At 54.3% G+C, this 20,555-nt stretch overlaps 6 protein-coding genes across 6 annotated transcripts; 4 read left to right on the top strand and 2 right to left on the bottom strand.

The window, feature by feature from the left end:
* The first annotated feature begins 751 nt into the window (after positions 1 to 751).
* BDY24DRAFT_444014 (sugar porter family MFS transporter) lies at positions 752 to 4,603 on the top strand. Its single transcript, XM_076644816.1, has 23 exons — positions 752 to 761; positions 981 to 1,084; positions 1,182 to 1,230; positions 1,375 to 1,395; positions 1,464 to 1,487; positions 1,548 to 1,621; positions 1,692 to 1,784; positions 1,873 to 1,961; positions 2,049 to 2,060; positions 2,129 to 2,192; positions 2,311 to 2,403; positions 2,515 to 2,717; positions 2,802 to 2,920; positions 2,996 to 3,078; positions 3,168 to 3,266; positions 3,338 to 3,412; positions 3,488 to 3,583; positions 3,655 to 3,712; positions 3,852 to 3,955; positions 4,035 to 4,046; positions 4,139 to 4,198; positions 4,297 to 4,392; positions 4,477 to 4,603. The coding sequence occupies exons 2-23, from the start codon at positions 1,001 to 1,003 to the stop codon at positions 4,489 to 4,491; spliced, it is 1,623 nt and encodes a 540-aa protein (XP_076493570.1). The 5' UTR covers positions 752 to 761; positions 981 to 1,000; the 3' UTR covers positions 4,492 to 4,603.
* Positions 4,604 to 5,059: 456 nt separating this feature from the next.
* On the top strand, positions 5,060 to 7,179 carry BDY24DRAFT_399646 (uncharacterized protein). Its single transcript, XM_076641859.1, has 6 exons — positions 5,060 to 5,299; positions 5,368 to 5,400; positions 5,888 to 5,900; positions 6,090 to 6,325; positions 6,651 to 6,890; positions 7,016 to 7,179. Exons 1-6 carry the CDS (start codon positions 5,153 to 5,155, stop codon positions 7,070 to 7,072), a joined length of 726 nt encoding a protein of 241 aa, XP_076493571.1. The 5' UTR covers positions 5,060 to 5,152; the 3' UTR covers positions 7,073 to 7,179.
* Positions 7,180 to 7,369: 190 nt separating this feature from the next.
* Positions 7,370 to 10,551, top strand: BDY24DRAFT_399654 (major facilitator superfamily domain-containing protein). The gene is made up of 10 exons (XM_076641860.1): positions 7,370 to 7,643; positions 7,729 to 7,766; positions 8,139 to 8,201; positions 8,286 to 8,524; positions 8,644 to 8,716; positions 8,797 to 8,866; positions 8,970 to 9,302; positions 9,433 to 9,680; positions 9,756 to 9,865; positions 9,981 to 10,551. The coding sequence occupies exons 1-10, from the start codon at positions 7,410 to 7,412 to the stop codon at positions 10,187 to 10,189; spliced, it is 1,617 nt and encodes a 538-aa protein (XP_076493572.1). The 5' UTR covers positions 7,370 to 7,409; the 3' UTR covers positions 10,190 to 10,551.
* A 576-nt stretch (positions 10,552 to 11,127) lies between these two features.
* Positions 11,128 to 12,855, bottom strand: BDY24DRAFT_177683 (NYN domain-containing protein). The gene is made up of 7 exons (XM_076636305.1): positions 12,580 to 12,855; positions 12,372 to 12,467; positions 12,213 to 12,297; positions 12,000 to 12,137; positions 11,879 to 11,926; positions 11,500 to 11,797; positions 11,128 to 11,397 (listed from the first exon to the last, which is right to left on the bottom strand). Exons 1-7 carry the CDS (start codon positions 12,770 to 12,772, stop codon positions 11,212 to 11,214), a joined length of 1,044 nt encoding a protein of 347 aa, XP_076493573.1. The 5' UTR covers positions 12,773 to 12,855; the 3' UTR covers positions 11,128 to 11,211.
* Positions 12,856 to 12,899: 44 nt separating this feature from the next.
* BDY24DRAFT_436404 (uncharacterized protein) lies at positions 12,900 to 15,717 on the top strand. Its single transcript, XM_076644222.1, has 11 exons — positions 12,900 to 13,155; positions 13,315 to 13,413; positions 13,472 to 13,556; positions 13,637 to 13,647; positions 13,718 to 13,781; positions 13,864 to 13,911; positions 14,003 to 14,192; positions 14,303 to 15,087; positions 15,293 to 15,359; positions 15,432 to 15,496; positions 15,583 to 15,717. The coding sequence occupies exons 1-11, from the start codon at positions 13,017 to 13,019 to the stop codon at positions 15,686 to 15,688; spliced, it is 1,659 nt and encodes a 552-aa protein (XP_076493574.1). The 5' UTR covers positions 12,900 to 13,016; the 3' UTR covers positions 15,689 to 15,717.
* A 1,496-nt stretch (positions 15,718 to 17,213) lies between these two features.
* BDY24DRAFT_177715 (TVP38/TMEM64 family protein) lies at positions 17,214 to 19,663 on the bottom strand. The gene is made up of 9 exons (XM_076636306.1): positions 19,367 to 19,663; positions 19,278 to 19,291; positions 18,974 to 19,169; positions 18,863 to 18,899; positions 18,649 to 18,739; positions 18,455 to 18,574; positions 18,296 to 18,387; positions 18,137 to 18,217; positions 17,214 to 18,055 (listed from the first exon to the last, which is right to left on the bottom strand). The coding sequence occupies exons 2-9, from the start codon at positions 19,281 to 19,283 to the stop codon at positions 17,293 to 17,295; spliced, it is 1,386 nt and encodes a 461-aa protein (XP_076493575.1). The 5' UTR covers positions 19,284 to 19,291; positions 19,367 to 19,663; the 3' UTR covers positions 17,214 to 17,292.
* Positions 19,664 to 20,555: the final 892 nt, after the last annotated feature.

Raw genomic sequence — 20,555 nt, forward strand, 5'->3', positions numbered from 1 at the left:
AGCTCGTTGAACTTCTCGCTCGGAACGCTTCCTTCCTCCACGTCGTTCCTCTAGATCTCCCGCTGGTGGCTGGTTATGTATCCACTTTGATACTGGGAACCGTCGAAGTTCGCTGATGCTTGACGGGAGGTCGAGCAGAAGCTGGCGATGGTTTGGGACGCGTTTGCTTCAGTTTCAGCCCTCATCCACGGTCCGTCCTCCTCCGCTCTCTTCAATCGCTTCCGGCTTCGCTGTGCTCTTCTCGGATCTCTTGACTCTGACTTCCTGATCTTCAGCGAAACAGCTCGAGAAGGAAGACGCGAAGCGCAGGAAGGGGCGTCTCGTCGGCTTCAATCACAACGGATTGTCCCTTACCGGTCTCCAGCCCGCTCTCAATTTCTCCGCCCCACCTTCATTGCCTTCCTTCCCCAGCTGCCCCTCGTTCGAAGATCATATCCCAAACCTCCAACCCTCCATCCAACGCGAACGCTTCGGCTGTTCGATCTTCGACCTCGCAACCTCTTCAACGACGCGTCCTCAAACAGCTGCCTTTCGCTCGACTTACTCAACACTCTGCGATCCGTGGAACCGTTTTTGCTTTGCCAAGGGCCAAGGAGTCAGGGAGAGAAGTTGAATCGGATCAGGCGACTCGTCGATACGAGCTCGCCCTTGCTGCTCCTCCCCTCTGGCGGACCGGCCACGAACCGAGAGCAGAGAGCCCTGATAAGTCAAAACCTTCCTCTTCTCTCTCCCTCTCCTCAACCACCACCACCGACCAAATCGTTCGTTCTTCTTCTCCCTTCGCGTCTCGTGGAACACGTCTCATCTTGCTGAACCGGCTTTCTGTCTTCCCTTTCTTCCACCTCCCCTTCTTCAACCTCCTTGAACCTATCTTCGTCCCACGCCTCGACCTCCACCTTTCTCCCGATCCCTCCCTTCCTTCCTCTCGACTGCCACCTCCCGATCTCCTCTTCCTCTTCTCTTCACTTCCCCTCGCACAGACCCTTCAAGCTCGTCGAACATGGGACTCTTCAATGGAAACAAAGGACCCGATACTCAGGTCTACTCGACTGGGGAGGACACTAGATCTCAGAACTCTCGAGTCGTGAGTCGCACTTTCCTCTTCCCTCCAATCGAGACGCGCGGAGTCACTTCGGAAGGCTGATCGTTCCTTTCTCCATTCTTTCCCTGTCTTTCTGCAGTACCTTCTCACCTTGATCGCATACATGGGAATCTTCCTCTTCGGATACGGTGAGTGTTCTCGGGAAGGAAAAGAAGAGGGAAGTAGGGCGGGAGGGGGGCGGGAGGGGGGAGGGACAGAAAGAGGAGGGAGGGGCGGGAAGGACAGGAGCGAGCAAAGTTGAGCTGATTCGACTCTCCTTCTTCTTTCTACAGATACCGGAGTCGCTGGAGGACGTGAGTACTTCTTCTTCGCCTGAATTCGTCTCAGAACGAGCTGACTTCTCACCACCGCCTTCTTGCAGTCGTTAACACCAAACCCTTCACCGGTGAGTCCCTCCCCTTCTTTCCCTCCTTATCTCTGCTCACCCTTTTCTCTCTTCCATCAGATGATTTCGGATACACCAACAAATCTCTGAAGGAGCGCACGGACATCGCATCAAACGTCGTGTCTTTCTTGCAGGTAAGTCGCGTCCAGACGTTTTCCGACTCGTCGTGCGACGTTCCCGCTGAGCTCTTCTCGTTTCACCCAGGTCGGAGCCTTCTTCGGAGCTCTTACTGCTGCTCCCATCACTCAGCGAATCGGTCGAAAGTACGCTCTCTTCGTAGGATCCTTCATCTTCCTGGTACGCTGTCTCTCTCTTCCGTTGCTCTCTCCCTCCCGTTCAGCGTTCCTCCCTGACCTCGCCTCCTTCTCTCCCTCATCCTTCTCAGGTCGGATCTATCGCTCAGACTTGCGCCAAGAACCGTATCGCTGCCATGTACGCTGGTCGAGTCATCGCTGGTTTCGGAGTCGGAATCATGTGCGTCGCGTCGCGTTCTCTTCCCGTTTTCTCTCCTCCGACGCGTCGACTGACTTCGTTTCACCTCTGGTTTCTGCACGAAAAAAGGAGCACGGTCTGGTTCGTCCCTTCATGTCCTCTTTATCTTTTTCCTTCGACGCGTCGGCTCATTTTTTTTTTTTTCTCAGCCCGACCTACGTATCTGAGATGGCTCCCAAGCAAGTCCGTGGAAGGATCACTGGTCTTTTCCAGGTAAGCCCAGGAAATCAAAGGGCGAGGGCGACGTCCAACGATCCAGAGGGCGAGGGCGTCGTCGCGTCGTTCGTTTCGTTTCTGACGCTCGAACTTGCTCTACTCTTCCTGTTTTCAGATCGTCGTGGTCGTCGGAGTCGCCGCTGCTTACTGGCTCGAGTATGTCATCTCCGTGACTCCTACGAAGAACAGTTCCGCTTCCTGGCAAATTGTGAGTTCTCCCTTTCGTTGTCGTCTTCGACCTTTTCTTTTTCTCGTCCTGTCCTTCAATTACCGACCTCTCATACAGCTGACGCGTCTCCTTCATCCCTTTCTCACTTAGCCCATCGGTTTCCAATGTGTTCCCTGTGTCATCATGCTCGTTCTCCTTCCCCTCATCAAGGAGTCTCCCCGTTGGTTGATCTCCAAGGACCGAAGGACCGAAGGACTCGCCAACCTTGCCTGGGCTCGAAAGAGAGGAATTGAGGACCCCCGAGTACTTGAGGAGTTCGCTGAGATGTGTGCCGCTCACCAGGAAGAACACGAGTGAGTACAAAGCTACCCGTCGAGGCTCTTCTTCCTTTCCCTGCCCGCTGACTCCTCCTCTGTTCTTTCTTCCCTTCGCAACAGCACCACCGCCGGAACTTCATGGAAGGAGTGCCTCGCCCCTGGAATGAAGGTCAGATTCTTCATCGCTTTCGGTGCCTTCTTCCTCCAGCAGTGGGCAGGACAGAACTCGATCTCGTACTGTGAGTGTCGAAACTTCGAAGCGCGCATCGAGTCTCGTTTTGACGCGTCCTTCCTTTCTTTCTTTCCCTTCACAGACGCTCCTCAAATCTTCTCTTCCATCGGACTCAAGGGAAACTCTGTCGGATTGCTCGCTTCAGGAATCTACGGAGTCGTCAAGGTCAGCTCTTCCTCGTCTCGAACTCTCGTCCTCCCTTCCTTTCCTGAGACTGACCCCTCTTCTCATCTCATATGTATCGAAAACCCCAGATCGTCGCCACCTCCATCTTCATCTTCGTCGGAATTGAGAAGATTGGTCGAAAGAAAGCGCTCGGATTCGGAGGAGCGGGAATGTCGCTCTTCCTCTTCGTGCGTTTCGTTTCTTCATCGTTCGACTTCGAAATCTCGCTGACATCTGCATTTCCTCTGACAAACACCAGATCATCGGAGCGATTTTCCTTACCCACAAGCCCGATCCCAAGGCTGCTTCTCCTTCTCCCGCATCCATGGCGATGGTGAGCTTCTCGCCGAATTCGACCCGCGACGCGTCAGATCTGACTCGCTTCCGTCTTTCCTTCTTCCTCTGACAGGCTGCCATGATTTACTGCTTCGTCATCCCTTACTGCTTCTCTTGGGGCCCCGTCCCCTGGGTCTACTGCTCTGAGATCTTCCCTATGCGACTTCGAGTGAGCTCCGGTTCTTCGCATCTCCACGACTCTCGTCGGTCTGACTCTGCTTTCGTTCTTCTTCTCCTCAGCACTACGGAATGGCCGTCGCCGCTTCGACCCAATGGGCGTTCAACTTCACTATGTCCAGTACGTACTTTTCTTTCCATCTTAGTGAGGAGAAGAAGAGAGGGAAAGAAGAAGGCAGGGGAAGAGGACAAGGCCATGCGAGGTCGTCTCTTCGAGCACATCGCTGACTCGCATCTTCTAAAACTTCTTTTTCTCGCAGAAATCACCCCTTACCTCATCAACGGACTTCCCAACGGTAAAATTTTCATCCTCTTCGCCTGCATCAACGTTCTTTCTTCCGCTTTCGGATTCTGGCTTCCTGAGGTGAGAAGCCTCTCTCTTGTTTCATCCGCTCGGAATGTTGATACTGATCCCCTTCCCGCTCCCTCTCTCCCTTTCGCAGACTCGAGGATTGGTGCGTCGATCTTTCTCTTCGCCTCTTGCGATCGTCTTGCCCTTCTCTTTCTCTGACCTCCCCTCTCTTCCGTTCCTTTCACTCCACAACAGTCAATTGAGGAGATGGACATCCTCTTCGGTTCCACCACTCAAGACGCTCGAGACCGATACGTACGTCTACGAGCCACTTTTCCCTCCTCTCACTCGACGACGCGTCCTCTGACTTTCCTTTCCTCCGTTTTCCTTCCTTCTCGCTTTCCTTCCTCAAGGTCGCTGCCCAGCACAAAGAGCAAGAGCACGCCGCCGGAGCCGGCTACGGGAACGAGAAGGGTTCTCTCGAGCACGTTGAGACTGCTCGACTTGGAGTGCGTCGCCTCTCCCGTCTCCCTGCTTCAGCCACTTCGAACCTCGTGCTGACCACTCTTTCCTTTCGTTTTCTTTGCGAGCAGAAGGAGCAGGTCTAAATCTCTCCCTTCCTCCTTCAACCTTGGGGTCTCGATGTCGGTCTCGTGTTCTGGGTCCACTAGTCTAGCTTTCACCTTTTCTGTTTTCTTCTTCTAACGATTCAACGAGGCGAGGTCATTTTTCCTGGATTCATGTCCTCTTTCTTAAAACTCTGTTCGTTTTTCGAGGCCTCTCTGATAGGGAGAGCGAGGGAAGAGGGAGAGGAAGTCGGAGGGGGAGAGACGAGGGAAGCGACGCGACGGCGAGAGGGTCGTTGTTGACGCTCTTTTGCTTCCTTTATCCAGTTCAACGTTTCTGTGAGGATCAAGTCAACGTGTGCGTTTATTCTGAACTCGTCCATCGGCCTGTTAGAGAAGAGAACCTCGTCCATCAGCGGGAGGTTGGACGACGCAGAGGCAAAGCCGAAGGAGTGAACGGGGAAGCGGAAAAAAGCGCAGATTCGCACAGAAGATGATTTTCTTTCCTCTCTTCCTGCTTCGAGGTACGGGGACCTCCTAGCCCTCCAAATTCTGGGGGAAACAGGGCATAACGAGTCGACGCCCAGTTTCTCCTCCGCCCGCGCTCGAACTGATCTCTCTTCTGCTCCTCCTCTCTCCTTCCTCTCCCAACCTCGACCTTCGCTCCTTTTCACCTCTCTCTTCTCCCCTTCTCCTCTTCACCATGTCCTCCACCATCCTCCGACGAGCTGCCCCTACCCTTAGGTCTGCTTCTTCCTCGGCTCGAGCTCCCGTCGGACGACGATTCGCTGCTCACGCCGTCGAGATCAACCCCACCGCGCCTTGGAACCCCAAGACCGATATCAGCTGGGTGAGTACCTCTCGTATAGAGATCTGGATGCGCTCGAGCTTGTGCTGACTTCTCTGTTATTCTTCCAGGCTCTCCCTGCTGCTGCCGTCTTCGTTCCTCTGGTGAGTCCGGGTCGAGCTCTCTCTTTTTCTCCTTTGGAGAGACCCCCGTTCTGGCCTCATTGGAAGGGAATTTCCCTCGGAGGGACGAGATGGGGTATTACGCAGCTTCACGGCGCTCGAATACGAGCTACTTTGATGCTATAAAGCTAGCAGGAAGGGGAGAAACGGAAGGAGTGGAAAGGGAGGGGGAGGAAGGGATGAGGTCAACGTCTCGAACGCCCTTCTTCTTCCTCTTCGTCGCTCTCGAATCCATCCAACGATCAGCGACATCCTTGTAAAGTCTCTGTAGGAGCCATATTCTACAGACAGAGCTTCACCGCTCGGAGTAGCAGGAAGGACGAAGGAGGGAAACCTCGACGCTCTCCTTCTCTCAACCGCCCTCCTTCCGATTCGACGGAACGAGCCCTCTTTCCCATCTCTTCCAACTGTTCTCTCCCTCATCAACTCAAGCTCTTGCTGACCCTACTTCTTTTGCTCACTCTACTAGATCGGATACTACAGTACGTCCTTTCCCATCATCTCCTTGCCCTCTTCCTTCCCCTTCGACACGCTCTACCCGGGACGATCCGACCTTGCATCTTCTTCCTTCTTCCTCCTTCGCCCTCCCATCCTCCCTCCCATTCTCCCTTCGCCCACTTCCTCCCTCGCTCTCAACCTGACCTTTATTGCCTCCTTCTCCTCCCCACCAGCCAACGAGCTCTACCACTCCACCCTCTTCTCCGGCGCTGCCCACGGAGGACACGACTCTCGCGGTCACGTCGACGCCTCCCACGCTGAGGTCGCTCACACCGACAACACCTTCACCAAGGGAACCCCTAAGAACGCTCAGAAGGCCAAGGTCGCGGATGAGTCGCCTGAGGGAACCGAGGAGGAGGTTGAGGCTGCTGAGCCCAGGAGCGAGAAGGGACCTGATGAGAAGACCGTTGTGAGCAGACAATTCCTTTCCTTCTCTTCGGCTTTCGGTTCTTGGGTTCTTGGGGCTGGAGATGGGGGTCAGGAGGATGGAGTTGAGGGGACTGAGTGAGGGTCGAGGGTTGGGCTTCGAGCTCTTGGAAGGAGGAAGGAAGAGCGAGCTCTCTTCCTTCCCTTCTCTTTTGAGCTCGAACGAACCCTTTCCCTTCTTCCCTTTCAACCAACAACGCCGCACCACCTTCACCCACCTCGTTCTACTTCCTTCCTTATCGAACGGAAACTGATCCCAAGCTCTCTGCGTAAATGCATCTCTTGTGGGGACGTTGGGTGTCGAGCAGCTCTCGGACAACGACTCGTCCTCGTCCGATCCCGTAGCGGAGAAGAGCCCCGAGCAGGCTGAGGGAAAGGCCGCTCCCAAGTCTGTGGAGGAGACCTCGGAGGAGAAGGCTGCCCCTGTTGAGGAGAAGAGCGAGGAGAAGGAGGAGGCTGCTCCTGTTGAGAAGGAGGACGAAAAGAAGGCTGCCGAGCCTGAGGCTGAGGAGGAGAAGGAGGTTGTGGCTTCGACTGCTCAGGCTTTGGTCCGTATCGTACCTTTCGGGGCCATCATGTCGAGGGGAGGGAGTGGAATTGTTGGACAAGGAGACGTCGAAGTCGAACGCTGACCTGCGTTCTTTCCCTTTTGTCTTCGGCTTCGGAGGAGTAGCAAGCGGACGGAGATCCTTTGGCCGCTAAGGCTCACGAGGAGGAGTCTAGCTCGTAGAGTAGAGTGTTGGGAGGGGGTTGATCTAGGGCAGGGACGGGCGGTATATAGGTTTTGCGTTTCAAGAGAGACGCGTTTGGGAGAGATGGGATTTTTGTTTGGTTTTCTTGCTGAGCTCCAAGCTGAGCTGCTGTTCTCGTCAGTGAATCAGAGAACGACACGTCGGAGAGTCCACCAGCACCCCAGAAATACGAGAAGATTTTCTTCGACCTGCTTATCTGCATAAATCTATTTCGACCTCGTGTTTCGCTCGACCGACCCCTCATGAGCCCATTTAGCTCCTTCCTCCTCTCTCCTCCCAACGACGACAGCCCATTCCCGACTTCCCCCTTCCAACATGTCTTCTACCTCCCCTCACTTGGAAGACATCGATCTCGACTCCAAGGAGGATCCCTCCCAGGCAGAGAACGACTCGAAGGACTTGGACTCGAAGCACAAACAACCTTCGAGCTCACCCTCCTACCCTCCGACTCCCGTCGTTCTGCTCTCCCAAGAGTTACCAGAACAGACTGCGGGGAGCGTCGTGGTTTACAGACTGTACAAGAGGAGATGGACTGGCCTGGGGATCATTGTGAGTGGGTCGAACGGGCACGGAAGAAGAGAGGCGAAGGACGGAAACAAAGGAGAGCTGATGGTTTGGGTTTGCGTTTGATCAGTTCCTGGTGAATTTCTTGAACGCTATGAATGCGTTTTGGTGAGTTGGATTTCGTTCGACAACTTGGGTTTGGGTTGGGGATGGGAGAGAGGAGGAAGCGTAGGAGAGGGAAGGCAAGGGAGGAACAAGGGAAGGGAGAGGGAGGAAACTCGGAGGGACGAAACGAGGAGAGATAACGGTTGTTCTCGCAGAAGAAAGAGAGCAGCTTTTTGTTGGTATCTGAGAGGAGTAGAAAGCTAATTCAGTGTTGGGCACCTGCGATGAGGCGAACACGCAGGCGGGAAGGACTGGTAGACTCGAGAAGAGAAGCATCCGAAGAGCTCAGATCTTGTTTGGTTGTTGAGCTCACTTTCGGTGGAAGATAATTCCATTCAGCAAGGCTGACTTCGAGTGCGTTTTTCGTTCGAGCAGGTTCACAGCTATAGCTTCCTCAACTGCTACTCACTTCAACGTTTCTTCCTCCAAAGTTTCTTGGTTCGTCTCCCGTCCCGCCTCGCAGATCTCGAAACGCCGCGTCTCACCTCACCCCCCTCCCTCTTTCTCCTATGTACCAACCAGGCTCGTCAACATAACCAACCTCTTCTTCCTCGTCACCTCCGTTGCCGTCCCCACTCTCGTCCAACGCTACAACCCTCGCAAGACCGTGATCGGAGCGTCGTTTTTGCTCGTCGTTTCAGGATGGATCCGATACGCTTCTACCGCTCCTGGTTTGCAGAGTGGAGAGAAGGCTTGGGGAGTGCTGCTAGGTTCGCAGGTACTGGTGGGGTTGAGTCAGCCATTTACGCTTTGTATTGGGAGTGAGTCTTCGAGTTTGAGGGAGGGAAAGGAGAAGCGGTCGACAGGAGAGGAGTGGACGTTTTCCTTTTCGAAGTTGAGTTCGAGCTGACAGGATTGCGACGGGGTCGGATTTTGACAGGTAAATACTCGGAGCTTTGGTTTGATCTGAAGGGGAGAACGACGGCGACGATGCTCTTGACGTTGGGTCTTCCGTGGGGGATCGTTTCTTTCCTCGTTCATCGCTTTTCGAAGCTCTTCGTCCGGCTGATCTTCCTCTCTGCCTTTCACATAGACTCGGTATTGCCATCGGACAAGTCATCTCACCCATCATCGTCACGGATCCTTCTCTCCTCCCTCGCTCGGTTCGTCCCTTTGTCTTCGCGTCGCGTCGCGTCGCCGTTCCATCCCATCTCCTCCCTTCCTCCGACCCCTTTGCCTAACACACCTCTTCTCCTCACCCCTCAGATCCTAATCCTAGCAATCATCAACTCCCTCGCCCTCGTCTCCTTCTTCATCCCCTCCGCCCCTCCAACGCCTCCAACCTTCTCCTCCCTCCTCCCCCCGACTTCCTTCTCCGACACCCTTCGCCTCCTCGTAGGGAAATCAACCCTCGTCGACCAAACGACGGACATAGAAGCCAGTCGAGACGGAGAGGGAGAGGGTTCTGGGGATGGTGGTAGTGTGAGGAGGACGCAAATGGCGAGAAGCGAGCTAAAGGATTTCTGGATCCTGATTGCGCTGTTTGGGATTCTGGTCGGAGCGTTCTCGGCGTTTACGACGGAGGTGAATGGGCTGTTTGTATGTATCTTGTCCTTGCTCCCTCTTTACTCCTTCATCCTCAGGAAAACAAGCTCGCTGAACAAACCCTCTTCGCCTTTCGACGCGTCGTCCCTCGCTAACTCTTTCCCTCCCGTCCCCCACCCCTCAGGTCCCCTACGGCTACAGCGTGAACGCAGCAGGAAACATGTCCGCTGGCCTTATCATCACAGGTCTCCTCACCGCCCTCCTTTCCGCTCCTCTCTTCGATCGAGTCCTCACACACCACCTCGCCCTTGCAGCGAAGGTCCTCATCCCCATTTCGGCAGGGATGTTCATGGCCCTCATCTGGGTGATCAAGGAGGACAACGTGGTGCCGATCGTGGTGGTGCTTTGTGTGCTGGGGGGGAGTTTGTTTGTGTGAGTCGGAAAGAGGGAAGAGAAAGAGGGAGGAGAAGGAGAATCGCTGATGCGTTTTTGGTTTATCTTTTGAAGGCTGCTCGCTGTGGGGTTGGAACTAGCAGCGGAAGTGACCCGTCAACCTGAAGCGTCGTCTTCGGCTCTGTTCTTTGCGTCTAATTTGTTTGCGTTCGTTTCGATCGTTGGTGAGCACTCGTTAGCCTTCCCCTCCTCTCCCCTCCTTCACCGCAAACACACCTCCTCGTCTTCCATCTCACCAACTCCTCCCTTCTACCCTTTCCTTTCTGTGCGTTGCCTCAGTCATGGATGCTCTAAGAGCAGGACCCAACGGCTCTCCTCCCAACAACATGCGCAACTCCCTCATCTTCATCGCTGCTTGCTCCGTTGCGTGTGCGATCCTCGTTTGGGGACTGGATGGGAAGCAGAGGAGGTCGGAGCAGGATAGAAAGAAGGTTGAGGTGATACTGGTGGGGCTGGGGACGGCGAACGAGGAGGCTCAGCTTCCGTAGGATCGTTTTGAGACGCGACGCGTGCGAGGATGGATTCTTCTATTTCTCCCTTCCTCGCGCCTTTTGGGTTTTTCTTCACTTTCTACTGTTTTCTTGTTGCTTTTTGGGTTTCTTTCGCTTCCTTGTTTTCTGGATCTGCTTTTCTAGCTCTTTCTCCTTCACGTCCTGTTTCGTTTCCTCTTCGTCCCTCTCCCTTCGTTTGGTCCCCTCTCTTCCTTTTATTTGCTGCCACCATCCTTCCCCACGGACGATCCCCTTTACTTACGGTTCAATACCCTCTCCTCTTCTCTTACGTAGTCTAATTGCTCGTTGCACTAGCTCACGACGGATCCGGATTGTTGATGAAACTGCTACGCGTCTTGCTTCCTCGCTTGCTTGCTGTGACTCAAGGAAAAGAGGGTCCAGAGAAGATTAAGTAGATCGAGATAACGAAACGTTTACGAAAATTCAGAGAAGATACATGTAGGAGCCGAGGGGATCAACTAAGGGAGTTCATCTTCCCTCCTTCCTCGATCGAGATCCGCTAACAACGAAGCTTGACGAGACTTGACCAAAAAACTACGAGCCGAATCTTCTACTAGTCCTCCCCCTATTTCATCTCCCCGCTTTCAACTGTTCCTCTACGGGGAAGATCGAAGTAGCGTCCCCGAAGCCGTTTTGGGGTGGGACGGGTTCCTTGAGGTTGGAGCGATAGCGGCGGCGGATGAGAGGGAAAGGTTTGGCCGGAAGAGGATGGTAGGTCTAGGGAAAAGAGTTGTTGTGAAGTTGTTGAGGGGTGGGGAGGGAAGGAGGGAAGAAGAGAGGAGTGGAGGAGGTTGAGATTTGACGCGTCCAGTCACCCTCCTCCCCCCCATCGCCCCTCCCCCACACCCATTCCAGCGTTCAGTACATCCTCGTTCGATGATCCTGTTGCTCTTCGGCTATTGAGCGGGGACGTCCGGGACGTCCTGTACTGAGGTTGATGGTGGATCCGTAGGCTGTCGTGGCTTGGACGAGAAGCTCCGGATGGCCGATTCGAGGAGTTAAGGGTAGGTAGGGTAGGCCATTAAGGATTTAAGAAAGTTTGAAGGGGGTGGACGGGGAGGGGACGACGTCGAGCGAAGGAGGAAGGCAGGTGGGAGGGGTCGACCTCTCGTCGTGAGAGTTTTGAACTTCTGAAGCGTGAATGAGAGCTGAGTTTGTTGATCTTCGAGGTGAGTGAGATGCGACTGTTGTTTAGGAAGAAGGAGAATTGACGAAGAGTACGAGGGTCAGTCAGCTTTCGGAAAGTCGAGGCGAAAAAGGAAAGGACGCGTCGGAAATCGACTTACCCTCACGGTATCCCAGGCCTGTTTCATCTTCTTCCCCTGGACAAAAGCCACCTTGGAATCCTTCTTCTTCCTCAACGTATACTCCTCGATCTGACGCTGCCGATGCGCCTCCAGCTCGAGTCTCATCTCCGTCGTCTCGAGATCCAAGTCGAGGGCGGTCGAGAGAGCTTGAAGGTCGAGGACGTCCACGGCTGAAGTCGAGTAGAGGAGAAGGTGCGTGCTGGCGCTGGTCTTATCGACGTTACTGGAAGTATCGAGAATGACGGATCGACTGGTGACGAGGATGATGCGGTGGCCTCTGGTTCAAAGGGATGGGGGAGGAAAGATCAGAATCAGTCGAAGGCCTCAGGGAGTCGGAAAATTGGAAGGAAGCCCAAACCTTTGGGAAAGCGTATGGAGAGGATAAGAAAAATCCGAATCCCCAGATCTGATAGAAGGCAGAGAAGGCTGAAGTCAGCGGTGGGGAGGGAAAGACAGAACGAGAGACGCGTCGAGCTCACACGACGACGATCGTAGCTTCGGGGTGTTCGAACGCGAAGGCGAACATGTCTGAAGTCAAGAGATCTGTTGGCGAAACGATTAGCGGATATTCCTCATCTCCTACGAAAAAAGGAAGGATGAACGAACGATCTGCGACTCTAAGAAGGAGGAAGACGAGGACGTCAGTTCGAGGGTTTCTTGAAGGCCAGGAACGTGAGCGAAAAGGCACTGACTCCTTCCTCCCAGCAACTTTGAACTCGACGACCCGGACTCCCGAGGCTTCTAACTCTTCTAGAGATGGGTTCAGTCTGTGACGGTCTGGAAAATGCGAACGGAAGACTCGTCAGGAAGTTGAAGAAAGGGCTGATTTTCTTGAACTCGAAGAGACTGACCTTCGTAGATCTTTATGAAGCTGAGAGGTCCCGCTATCCGTCGAAGCTCGTTTAAGAATTTGAGAGCCTTGAGAGGTTTGAAGCACCCGCTGTTTTCTGAAGGAAACGAGGCGTCAAGGAAGGAGGGAGGGTTCTGGTTGTGAGCTTTAGCTCACAACAAAAAACCTGACTGGGCTAGGGCTGAGAAAAGATTATCGAGACCACTCACCTGAATCCCAAAAGATCCCAGCTCTGGGGACAGGCTCATGAGCCTCTCGAGGACCAGTTGGAAGAGGCCGCGACGAGGGGAAGGAGGAAGAGTCCAGGACGGAGGGAGCAGGGAGGGAGGAGAAGGGAATCGACGAGGAGGGAGAAGCAGGGACTGCTAGCGGCCGAGTGAGTCTCGAAACATTCTTGAGCATGGACCAGCAGGAAGAGAGAAGGCGAGGCGAGGGTTCCCCCAAGTTTTTTTTTCCTCAAACAGTCGAGGAGGTGAGGGTTTGGAGGATGGACGAAGCTCACAATTTCAGCCCTCCTTCGTTTTGACCTCCAACGACACTTCGACCTCCCTTCGCTCGCCTGCTTCGATACTGGATTCTCTCAGTGGACATCCCTCCTCGATCTCGCATCACCCGTTAGCTGGACTGGCGCTTTTTCTCACCTCGAATGCTGAAGCTGAAGAACGTGTCGAGGATCACCGCCGGGATCACTCGTCCACTCTTTCCGACCTCCCACCCTTCCTCGCAAGCTTCCAAGGCTGGATCGTTCGACCCTTCTCGCAGAGTTGGAGTCTTTTGGGATACAGGTCAGTACTTTATTGAGTTGCCCCTACTTTCCTCTGCTCTCTTTGAGTTGAAAGGAAGAGGAGGAGGTCTCCTTGTATCTCTTTCGTGAGCTCGAAGCTGACCTTTGCCTTCCCTCCCTCTTCCGCCCTCTCCTCCCCTTTTCGCCTCCCGTTGCCCAGAGAACACGGGTAGATTTTTGGGACGAGAGTCTATCGTCTTTCTCGCCGAGGTGAAAAGACGTATCAACAGACCTATCAACTTCATCAGGATGTACGAGGGTCAGTCGAATCCCTCTGCTCTCTCATCGCCTCGTCCTGATCGACCGTCTTGCCTCAGACATATCGGTTCAGACCTTGACCTCTCAGTATCTACAGGAATCAGGAGTCCATTGTGTCAGATTCAGTGCTAAGGGACGAAAGGAGTGAGTCCTTCACGTCCTCCTCTCCAACCCCCCCTCGCATCTTGCTTTCGCTGACTTTTCGTCTCGTTTACTTTCGTCAGGATCGCCGATCGTCAGTTACCCCAGCTCTACTTCATCGAGTTCCTCCCGCCATATCCTTACCCTCTCTCGTCTTTCTGCAGATCTCATCACTTCAAACATCTTCGCCTTCGCGTTCGAACATCCCGAAGCTACGATCGTCGTCGTGTGAGCTCAACTCTCTCTGCTTTCTTAATCCCTATCGGTGATGATACTGATCAGGTGTGTTATCTATCTGTCGACCTCCCAGAACTCGTGACTCGGACTTCGCTTATCCTCTTCACCTCCTCGCTCAACGGTTCGTCCCTCTGGCTTACGGCCGTTTCCCAACCATCACACGTCACTGATGCTGCCGAAGGTCACTCCTTTACTTGTTTCGTATCTTACAGAGGTCATGAGATCATCCTTGTCTCGAGCAACCGCACCTACTCGTCCAACTACCTGACGGCGTCGGCCTCGCAGCCCAACTTCCACTGCTTCTACGACATCGCTCGCGTCATTCAGGACGCTACACAGGCAAGGACACAGCTCCAGCTCAACCTCGAGGAGCAGAAGAAGAAAACATCTCGGGCCGCTCAGGTGAGTAGAACGAAACCGTCGAGGCGTGGAGACCGAAGCTGAGATTTCGACGCGTCGTAAAAGTCCAGCTGATAAACGTTTATTTCGCTCTATACTCTCGGTTCTACTAGGTCACCGCCTCATCCCTCAATCCCAAACCGACTCGTAGCCGTTTACCGATCCCCGGACTCGCCCTACCGGAGGCTCCTTCTTTCCTCCTCGCTTCCCCAACTCCTGGCGGACCTGCACCTCGAACCCGTCGTCCTCGTTCACCACATCCTCCTCTCAAATTTCCCGCCCCATCCCCTCCCATCACTCGAAATTCATCAACAGCCCGAACGGTCCTTTCAAAACCTGTCGGCCAGGTCCCATCCTTCCTTCTTCTGCCCAAACTCAAGAAGAGGACCGATAGCAGAAGCCCGGAAAGCAGCATCGAGCAGGACCTTTTCGGTGACTATGCCGAGCTCAGGCAGAAGACGGGATCAGTTGGTGAGGTCGGAAGAGGAGGACGTGGGAAGAAGAAGGTTCTCGTCTCGTCGGCGACGACGAATGTTTCGACCGGTCCCAAACCCAACTCAAGTCCCTTCCCCTCTCCCCTGGTACCGAAGCAATACGGATTCATCTTCGACAGAATCTCCACCTCCCAATCAAACTCCTCCGACCTCAAACCCAGTCCCATGTCAAGCAAAACCAAACCCAAACCCACCCTCTCTTCCACCCCCGCGGTCTCCCCTTCCTTCCTCACCGAGCAACCCGTCAAATCTGACTGTGTACAAGCCACGTCTACAACCACCTCCCTTCCTCCTCGTCGTCCCTCTTCCCTTTCCTCCTCCCTCAGCACAATCAAGCCTTTCAAGTCCAAAGCGTCAACGCACACCCCTCGCCCTGGTCCTTCGCTTTTCACCCTTTCCAAAGCGTTCTTTCATCCATCAAAGCCTCGTTAATCCCTACGCTGGCGTCACCTCACTTCACTCGATCCATCTGGTTGAGTCGGACAGGATAGGATCGAGCTAGGGTGGAAAGGTCGCCGTGAAGAGCGACTCGGAGGGAGAGTCGGGCTTCGTCGCGACCTGAAGGACGAACGCTGAGGCTGAATCTGGTGGCTGGTGTTGGAACCGTAGGGAAGGGTGGCTGGTGGGAGTGATTGACTGGGTTGGTTATCTCTGGATGAGGTTGAGGAGCAGTGGCGTGAGTTCCCTTCCTCTCTTTCCTCGAACGCGTCGAATCCGTTTCTTATCGTTCTCTTCTTCATTTCTGTAGACCGAGAGTTCCCATGGGCTTACAATAATTAACATGCCCAACCTATCACGAGAAGGCGACCTCTCGTTCGTACCTCTCCCCACTGAACCTTCGCGTCCTCTCCGACCGAACGACTGAACTGACTCGAATTTACCTCGTCCTCTTCTCGCAGCACCCTCGATCCAAGGACCTCTCTCAGCGGAACCCGAGCTTCTACCAGTTGGATCAACTCTGTATCTAGAGTATTCGGTATTCTCGGAAATCTATGTATCGGTTAGGTACGGACGAGATCGAAAAAATCGACAGCAATGCGAAGACGTCGAGCTTCCTCTTCTTCCTGCCGCGATGTTCTAACCGTCGTAGTAAGATACATCTATCTTCCCGCGGCGATACCCTTCCCTTCCTTTTTGCTCTCCGCTCTCTCCTGCTCAAACCCAGCGTTTCCCAAACCCAAGATCGACTCCTCCGCCACGACGCGTCCTCTTCTTCTTCCTCCCCCCGCGACATCGCCAGCCTCTGACTCCTCCAGCCGAGCTGAATCGGGAGTGCCGGATTGAGCTCGCTTGTTGGAGTAAGGGGCTGGGGACGGGATAGAGGGTGGATGAAAATGAGGCCGAGAGGTCGAGCCGATTCGAACAGCGGACGAGAGGAAGAGGAGGTTGGTTCGCTTGTAGTTCGAAGCGGATCGTGGTTGGTGCCGAGGACAGGATCCAGAAAGGACATAGCCGAGAGAGTTGCCACTGGGAAAAAAGAGATCGAGGCAAGGTGATGAAGAAAGAAACGAGGAGAGGAAGAAGAGTGAATCGGCAGTTGACGCGCTTCGAGCTTTTCGAAAGCTTTGGAAGACGTCGCAAGAGAGAAGGTAGAGCTCAGCAGTAGCACCCCAGAACTTCTTCCAAGAAGCACCCGCAACCCATCGTCCTCTTCAACGGAATCTTGATCTTGGCCTGTCGGGTTGCCGTCCTCCTGAGCGATCCACCTCGCGTCGGTGAGATGAACGAGGGACGGTACGAAAGTCAAGGTCCGGAGATCCGTCGTCCTCTTGAGAGGGAAGGATTTCTAGAGGATCCACGCTCGAGAGAGGGGATACTGTTCGTTGCTGCCTCGAGGAAGGGATCCTCCTCTCGGTGAAGTGAGGGCACGGGATGGGTCGAGGGAGGGAGCGACTTCGGAGGCAGGGTGGCAGATTCTCTTCGTTGCTGATGAGGGTTGAGTTTCGAGAACTTCGGTCCAAAAGAGCTCGAGCGTCCAGAATTTCCATGGGACGTTCGCTTGGGTGAGGAGGATGGCAGAGGGGAAGGGAGAGAGGTTGCGGGAGGGCCCTTCGTCGTTCGTCGATCGAGGCTGCTCCCTCGAGGGTGTTAGGGTCCATATGGAGTCCTTGCTGTTGAGATTGGAGGTGAGGGATTGAGTTGGAGAAAGGTCGGGAGTGGGGAGTAGGGGTTCAAGGTGATTTGAGCGAGAGAGGGAGAAAGGTGGGAAGGGAAAAGAGGTGAGCTCGAGCTTCGGAGAGTGTCAATCGACAGTCGTGCAGACCCGGAAAAAAGACGAAGAACCACTCACGAAGGTGTCGAGAGAAGAGGAGCTGACTGAATTAAAGAACAGAGGCACAGGAAGAGAAGAGAAGATGGCCGTTCGAGCTCAAACGAGAACAACCAAGTCGAACTTCAAAACGGGAAGGGAAGGTGAGACCCATCCTTCCCGTGTTCGTCACGAAGATCAGGAAAAGCGAAAGGCGTAACGGCATTAGACCACGACATAAGGGAGAAATAGTAGCAAACGTAAGCAAGATTGTCCAAGAAGGCTAGAAGGTATCAAGGGAAGTGAAAGAGGAGGCAGAAAAACAAAGACGCGTCGCGGTTGAAAGAGAGCCAGCTCGGTTTCATCGTCGTCTCCAGTCGTCTCCTCCCTCCCCATCCGTCAGGTTCACCCTCGAAGCTCCTTTTCCTTCTACGGGGGAGTAGGCGGGAGCGACAGCGCTCTGCGTGTCGAAGGGTCGAGAGCCGCCGCTTGCCGTCCCTGGGGAGAACGGTGTCTCGTCGAGAGCGTACTGAGGCTGACGCTGTTTGGGAGGGTTGGAGTAAAGATCAGAAGAGGAGTAGGGTTGAGTTGAGCTGGAAGGGGGAGGGGTGTAGGAGTTGGAGGGAGGAGCTGATGGTGGTGGTTGGTAGGCGTGGAAATCCTGCTCGTACGACGACGACGGAGGGAGAGGTTGAGAGCGGTAGGGATCCAGAATCTGAGGATGGGCGTAAGGATCCGATGAAGTTCGCTCTGCGTGATGCTGCGAGTTGAGGTGCTGAGGTTGATGCTGAGGTTGATGCTGAGGTTGAAGTTGACGACGCTGCTGTTCCTGGTGTTGCTCCCACTCTCTCTCCTCCGCTCCTCCTCCTCTGAAGTCTCCTTCCCTAGGCGTCCGCTGTTCGTTGTCGACGGGAGAAGGGACTTGGTACCACGAGCCCACCTGCTCGTCTCGACCATGCTGGATCTCGTATCCAGCCTTCCATTCCCGAGTGTCTCGAGGGTCGCGTCTCGAGGGTTCGTCGTGCACGAGAGACTCGACGGAGGTGGAGGAGATGGGGAAGGCGGGATAGGCACCGAGATCCTGCTCGGAGTCGCTCTTAGCGAGCCTTTTGATCTTGGCGAGTCTGGCGTTGAGAAAAGAGCAAGATCAGCGAAAGAAAAGCGGAGGGTTCGTTGGAGACGTCGAAAAAGAAAACAAAGCTCACCGACGGCGTTCTTGGACAACGGGACGACGAGCTTGGTTCATCCTTCTCCAGATGTACCAGGCGGCGAAGATGGTCACCAGGCTGAAAGAGGGGAAGGACGGGATTCAGCGCTCAAGTCTGTCCAGAAAAGAGGCGAGGGAGATGAGGAGAGAAGCTCACAAAGAAACTGCAAGGACGCAGTTCGAGATGATCTTGGACTGTTTATCGGCCTCCGTGTTCTCCAGGACGACTCCGAGGTAGACGACGATGAGCTGCGGACAGTACGAGCAGATCAGAACCGAGAGCAGAGGTGTGAGACGGGAAGGAGAGAAGACGAACCTGCTTTGGCAGCGAGCAAACGCACGAGATCGCAAAGATCCACATGCTCATGCCGGAGCAAGCGAAGACGATGGTGGTGAAATGACCGGGAATAGCTGAAAGCCTGGCGAGCAAGGCGATCTATTCGAAGGAGAGGACGACGACGAAGGTGAGTCGCGTCTTCGAGGAAGCACTCAGGGACGAGAAGTACTGACCCAGAAACCTCCCTCCCTCACGACGTGCGCCAGACACGCGTAACTAAGGTCCTTCTTCTCGACCTTCTCGGCTCGAGCTCGACAGCAGTACCTGTGGAAAGGACGAGAGCCGAATCAGTTTCCGTCGCGTCTCGAAAATGGGCGACGTCCGTTCCTGCTCTGTTTACTCGACTTAGAGCCCTTTCGATCCTTTCTCATGGCTTTTATCACTCACTTGAAAGCATAGAAGTTTCCCATCTCGCCGAGGAAGGCTGGGAACGGACGAGAACAAAAGATCAGCTCGTTATGTCGACGTCGTGTTTCTTGAGCATGAAAACCAACTCACTTCCAGCCGCAACAATCCCGAATCCGATCCAAAGACCCCATACCACGCCCGCCAGTACGCCGACTATCTCATGTCCAAAAAGTGGCGGGAACGAGATCACGAAAAGAATGCCGACCGGGATGAGATATCCAAACGGCAGAGCTTCCATCCACTCAGCAGCAGGACGAATCCAAGCGATGATTTGTTTGTGGTAGAGCTGAGCAAAGCGAAATAAATAAAGAGGGCTCGTTAGAAGAGGGAGGGAAAGAGGCCTCGTTAAACGAGGGAGCGACACGTGAGGAGGGAGGAGAGAGGATGAACGAACCGTCATCAAGGCAACTGTAGAAACGCAAGGAGAAGTTCAGCTAGGAAAATTAGACTTTCAGGGTATGAGGACGAGGTTGAGGGGCGTACCAAGAACGAGGCAAATCACCAGAAGGATGTAGTAGGCTAAAGGAGACGATCAAAGGGGCGAGGGAGGGGAAAGAGAGGAGGGTTAGCGACGAGGTTTGAGCGAACGGTAGCTCCCGAGGAGAGGAAGAAAGGATGGTCCGTGAAGTATCAAGAGAGAAAGGGGTATGACAGAAGCACAAGAAAGGCTGCTGAAGCAGCTGAGGAAGGTGAGCGAGGTTGAAGAGGGAAACAAAAAGGAAGGAGGGAATCGAGGTCACCTCTGCTCGAAGCGACCTTGTTTGCCTTCCTTCCCTTCCCTCTCCTCCCAAAGCCCTCGCAAAAATCTCCGGAAGCCACTAGAGGAACCAAAAAGCCCTTCCCACGTCTGGAAGCGATTCCTCCAGGATTGCGAGCTTCTCGTTTCAAGGAAACCGACCCAACCCCCTCTTGATCCTTCTTCCAAGGACAACGCACCCGCCTCCTTCCCTCTTCACCTCTGCACTCTCCTGAGCTCCTACAATCCTCCCAGTCCTCTAGGCTTCCTAGGGACTGCTCTCGGGGCTGCTTTTGAGCTCCGTACATGAGATGGAGCTCGGCCATCATCCCAGGGTTCCTTCGCTTCCTCCGTCGAACTCAAGCTCACACACGTCCCTCCTCCTTCCCTCTCCCTCCTTCCTTCTTCCTCGACCGGGACTCACGTATATACCTGACTTTCAACCAAGTCTTCCACGAAAACACCTTCTTCCACTCTATCAAACTCCCCAAATCCTCATCCAGCAAGTCCTCCTCGTCGTCGGGGTGTTGTTGATTCTGATGGTCGGCAGCTCGTCGTCCTCGTCCTCCTCTGCTCTCGTCCTCCTGATGATCGTCGTCCATGGAAGAAGGGCCAGCCGAAGGGTACTTGTCGAGTTGATGCACCTGAGGCTCTTGCTGCTGCTGCTGCTGGGGGAGGAGGTCGGGTTTGTAGCGAGACATTTGGTGAGTGAGGGAAGGTGACTGTGGGAAGGAAGAAAGGGGTGGGCGGTGCGTCCGTTTGGTTGTTTCGAGGAGACGCGAGAAAACGGTCAAAATGGAGGTGATCGTTGGGTTTTGATTTTGACTGGACGGTGTCTATTGGATCTCTGTCTAGGCTGTTTCCCTGCTGGAAGAAGGAAGTGCTAGGAAAAGAATCGAAACGCGTCCGATTCGATTCATGCGTCTCTCCTCGCTC

Source organism: Mrakia frigida (assembly GCF_051309035.1).
Source record: "Mrakia frigida strain ATCC 22029 unplaced genomic scaffold BDY24scaffold_33, whole genome shotgun sequence".
NCBI classification, from domain to species: domain Eukaryota; kingdom Fungi; phylum Basidiomycota; class Tremellomycetes; order Cystofilobasidiales; family Mrakiaceae; genus Mrakia; species Mrakia frigida.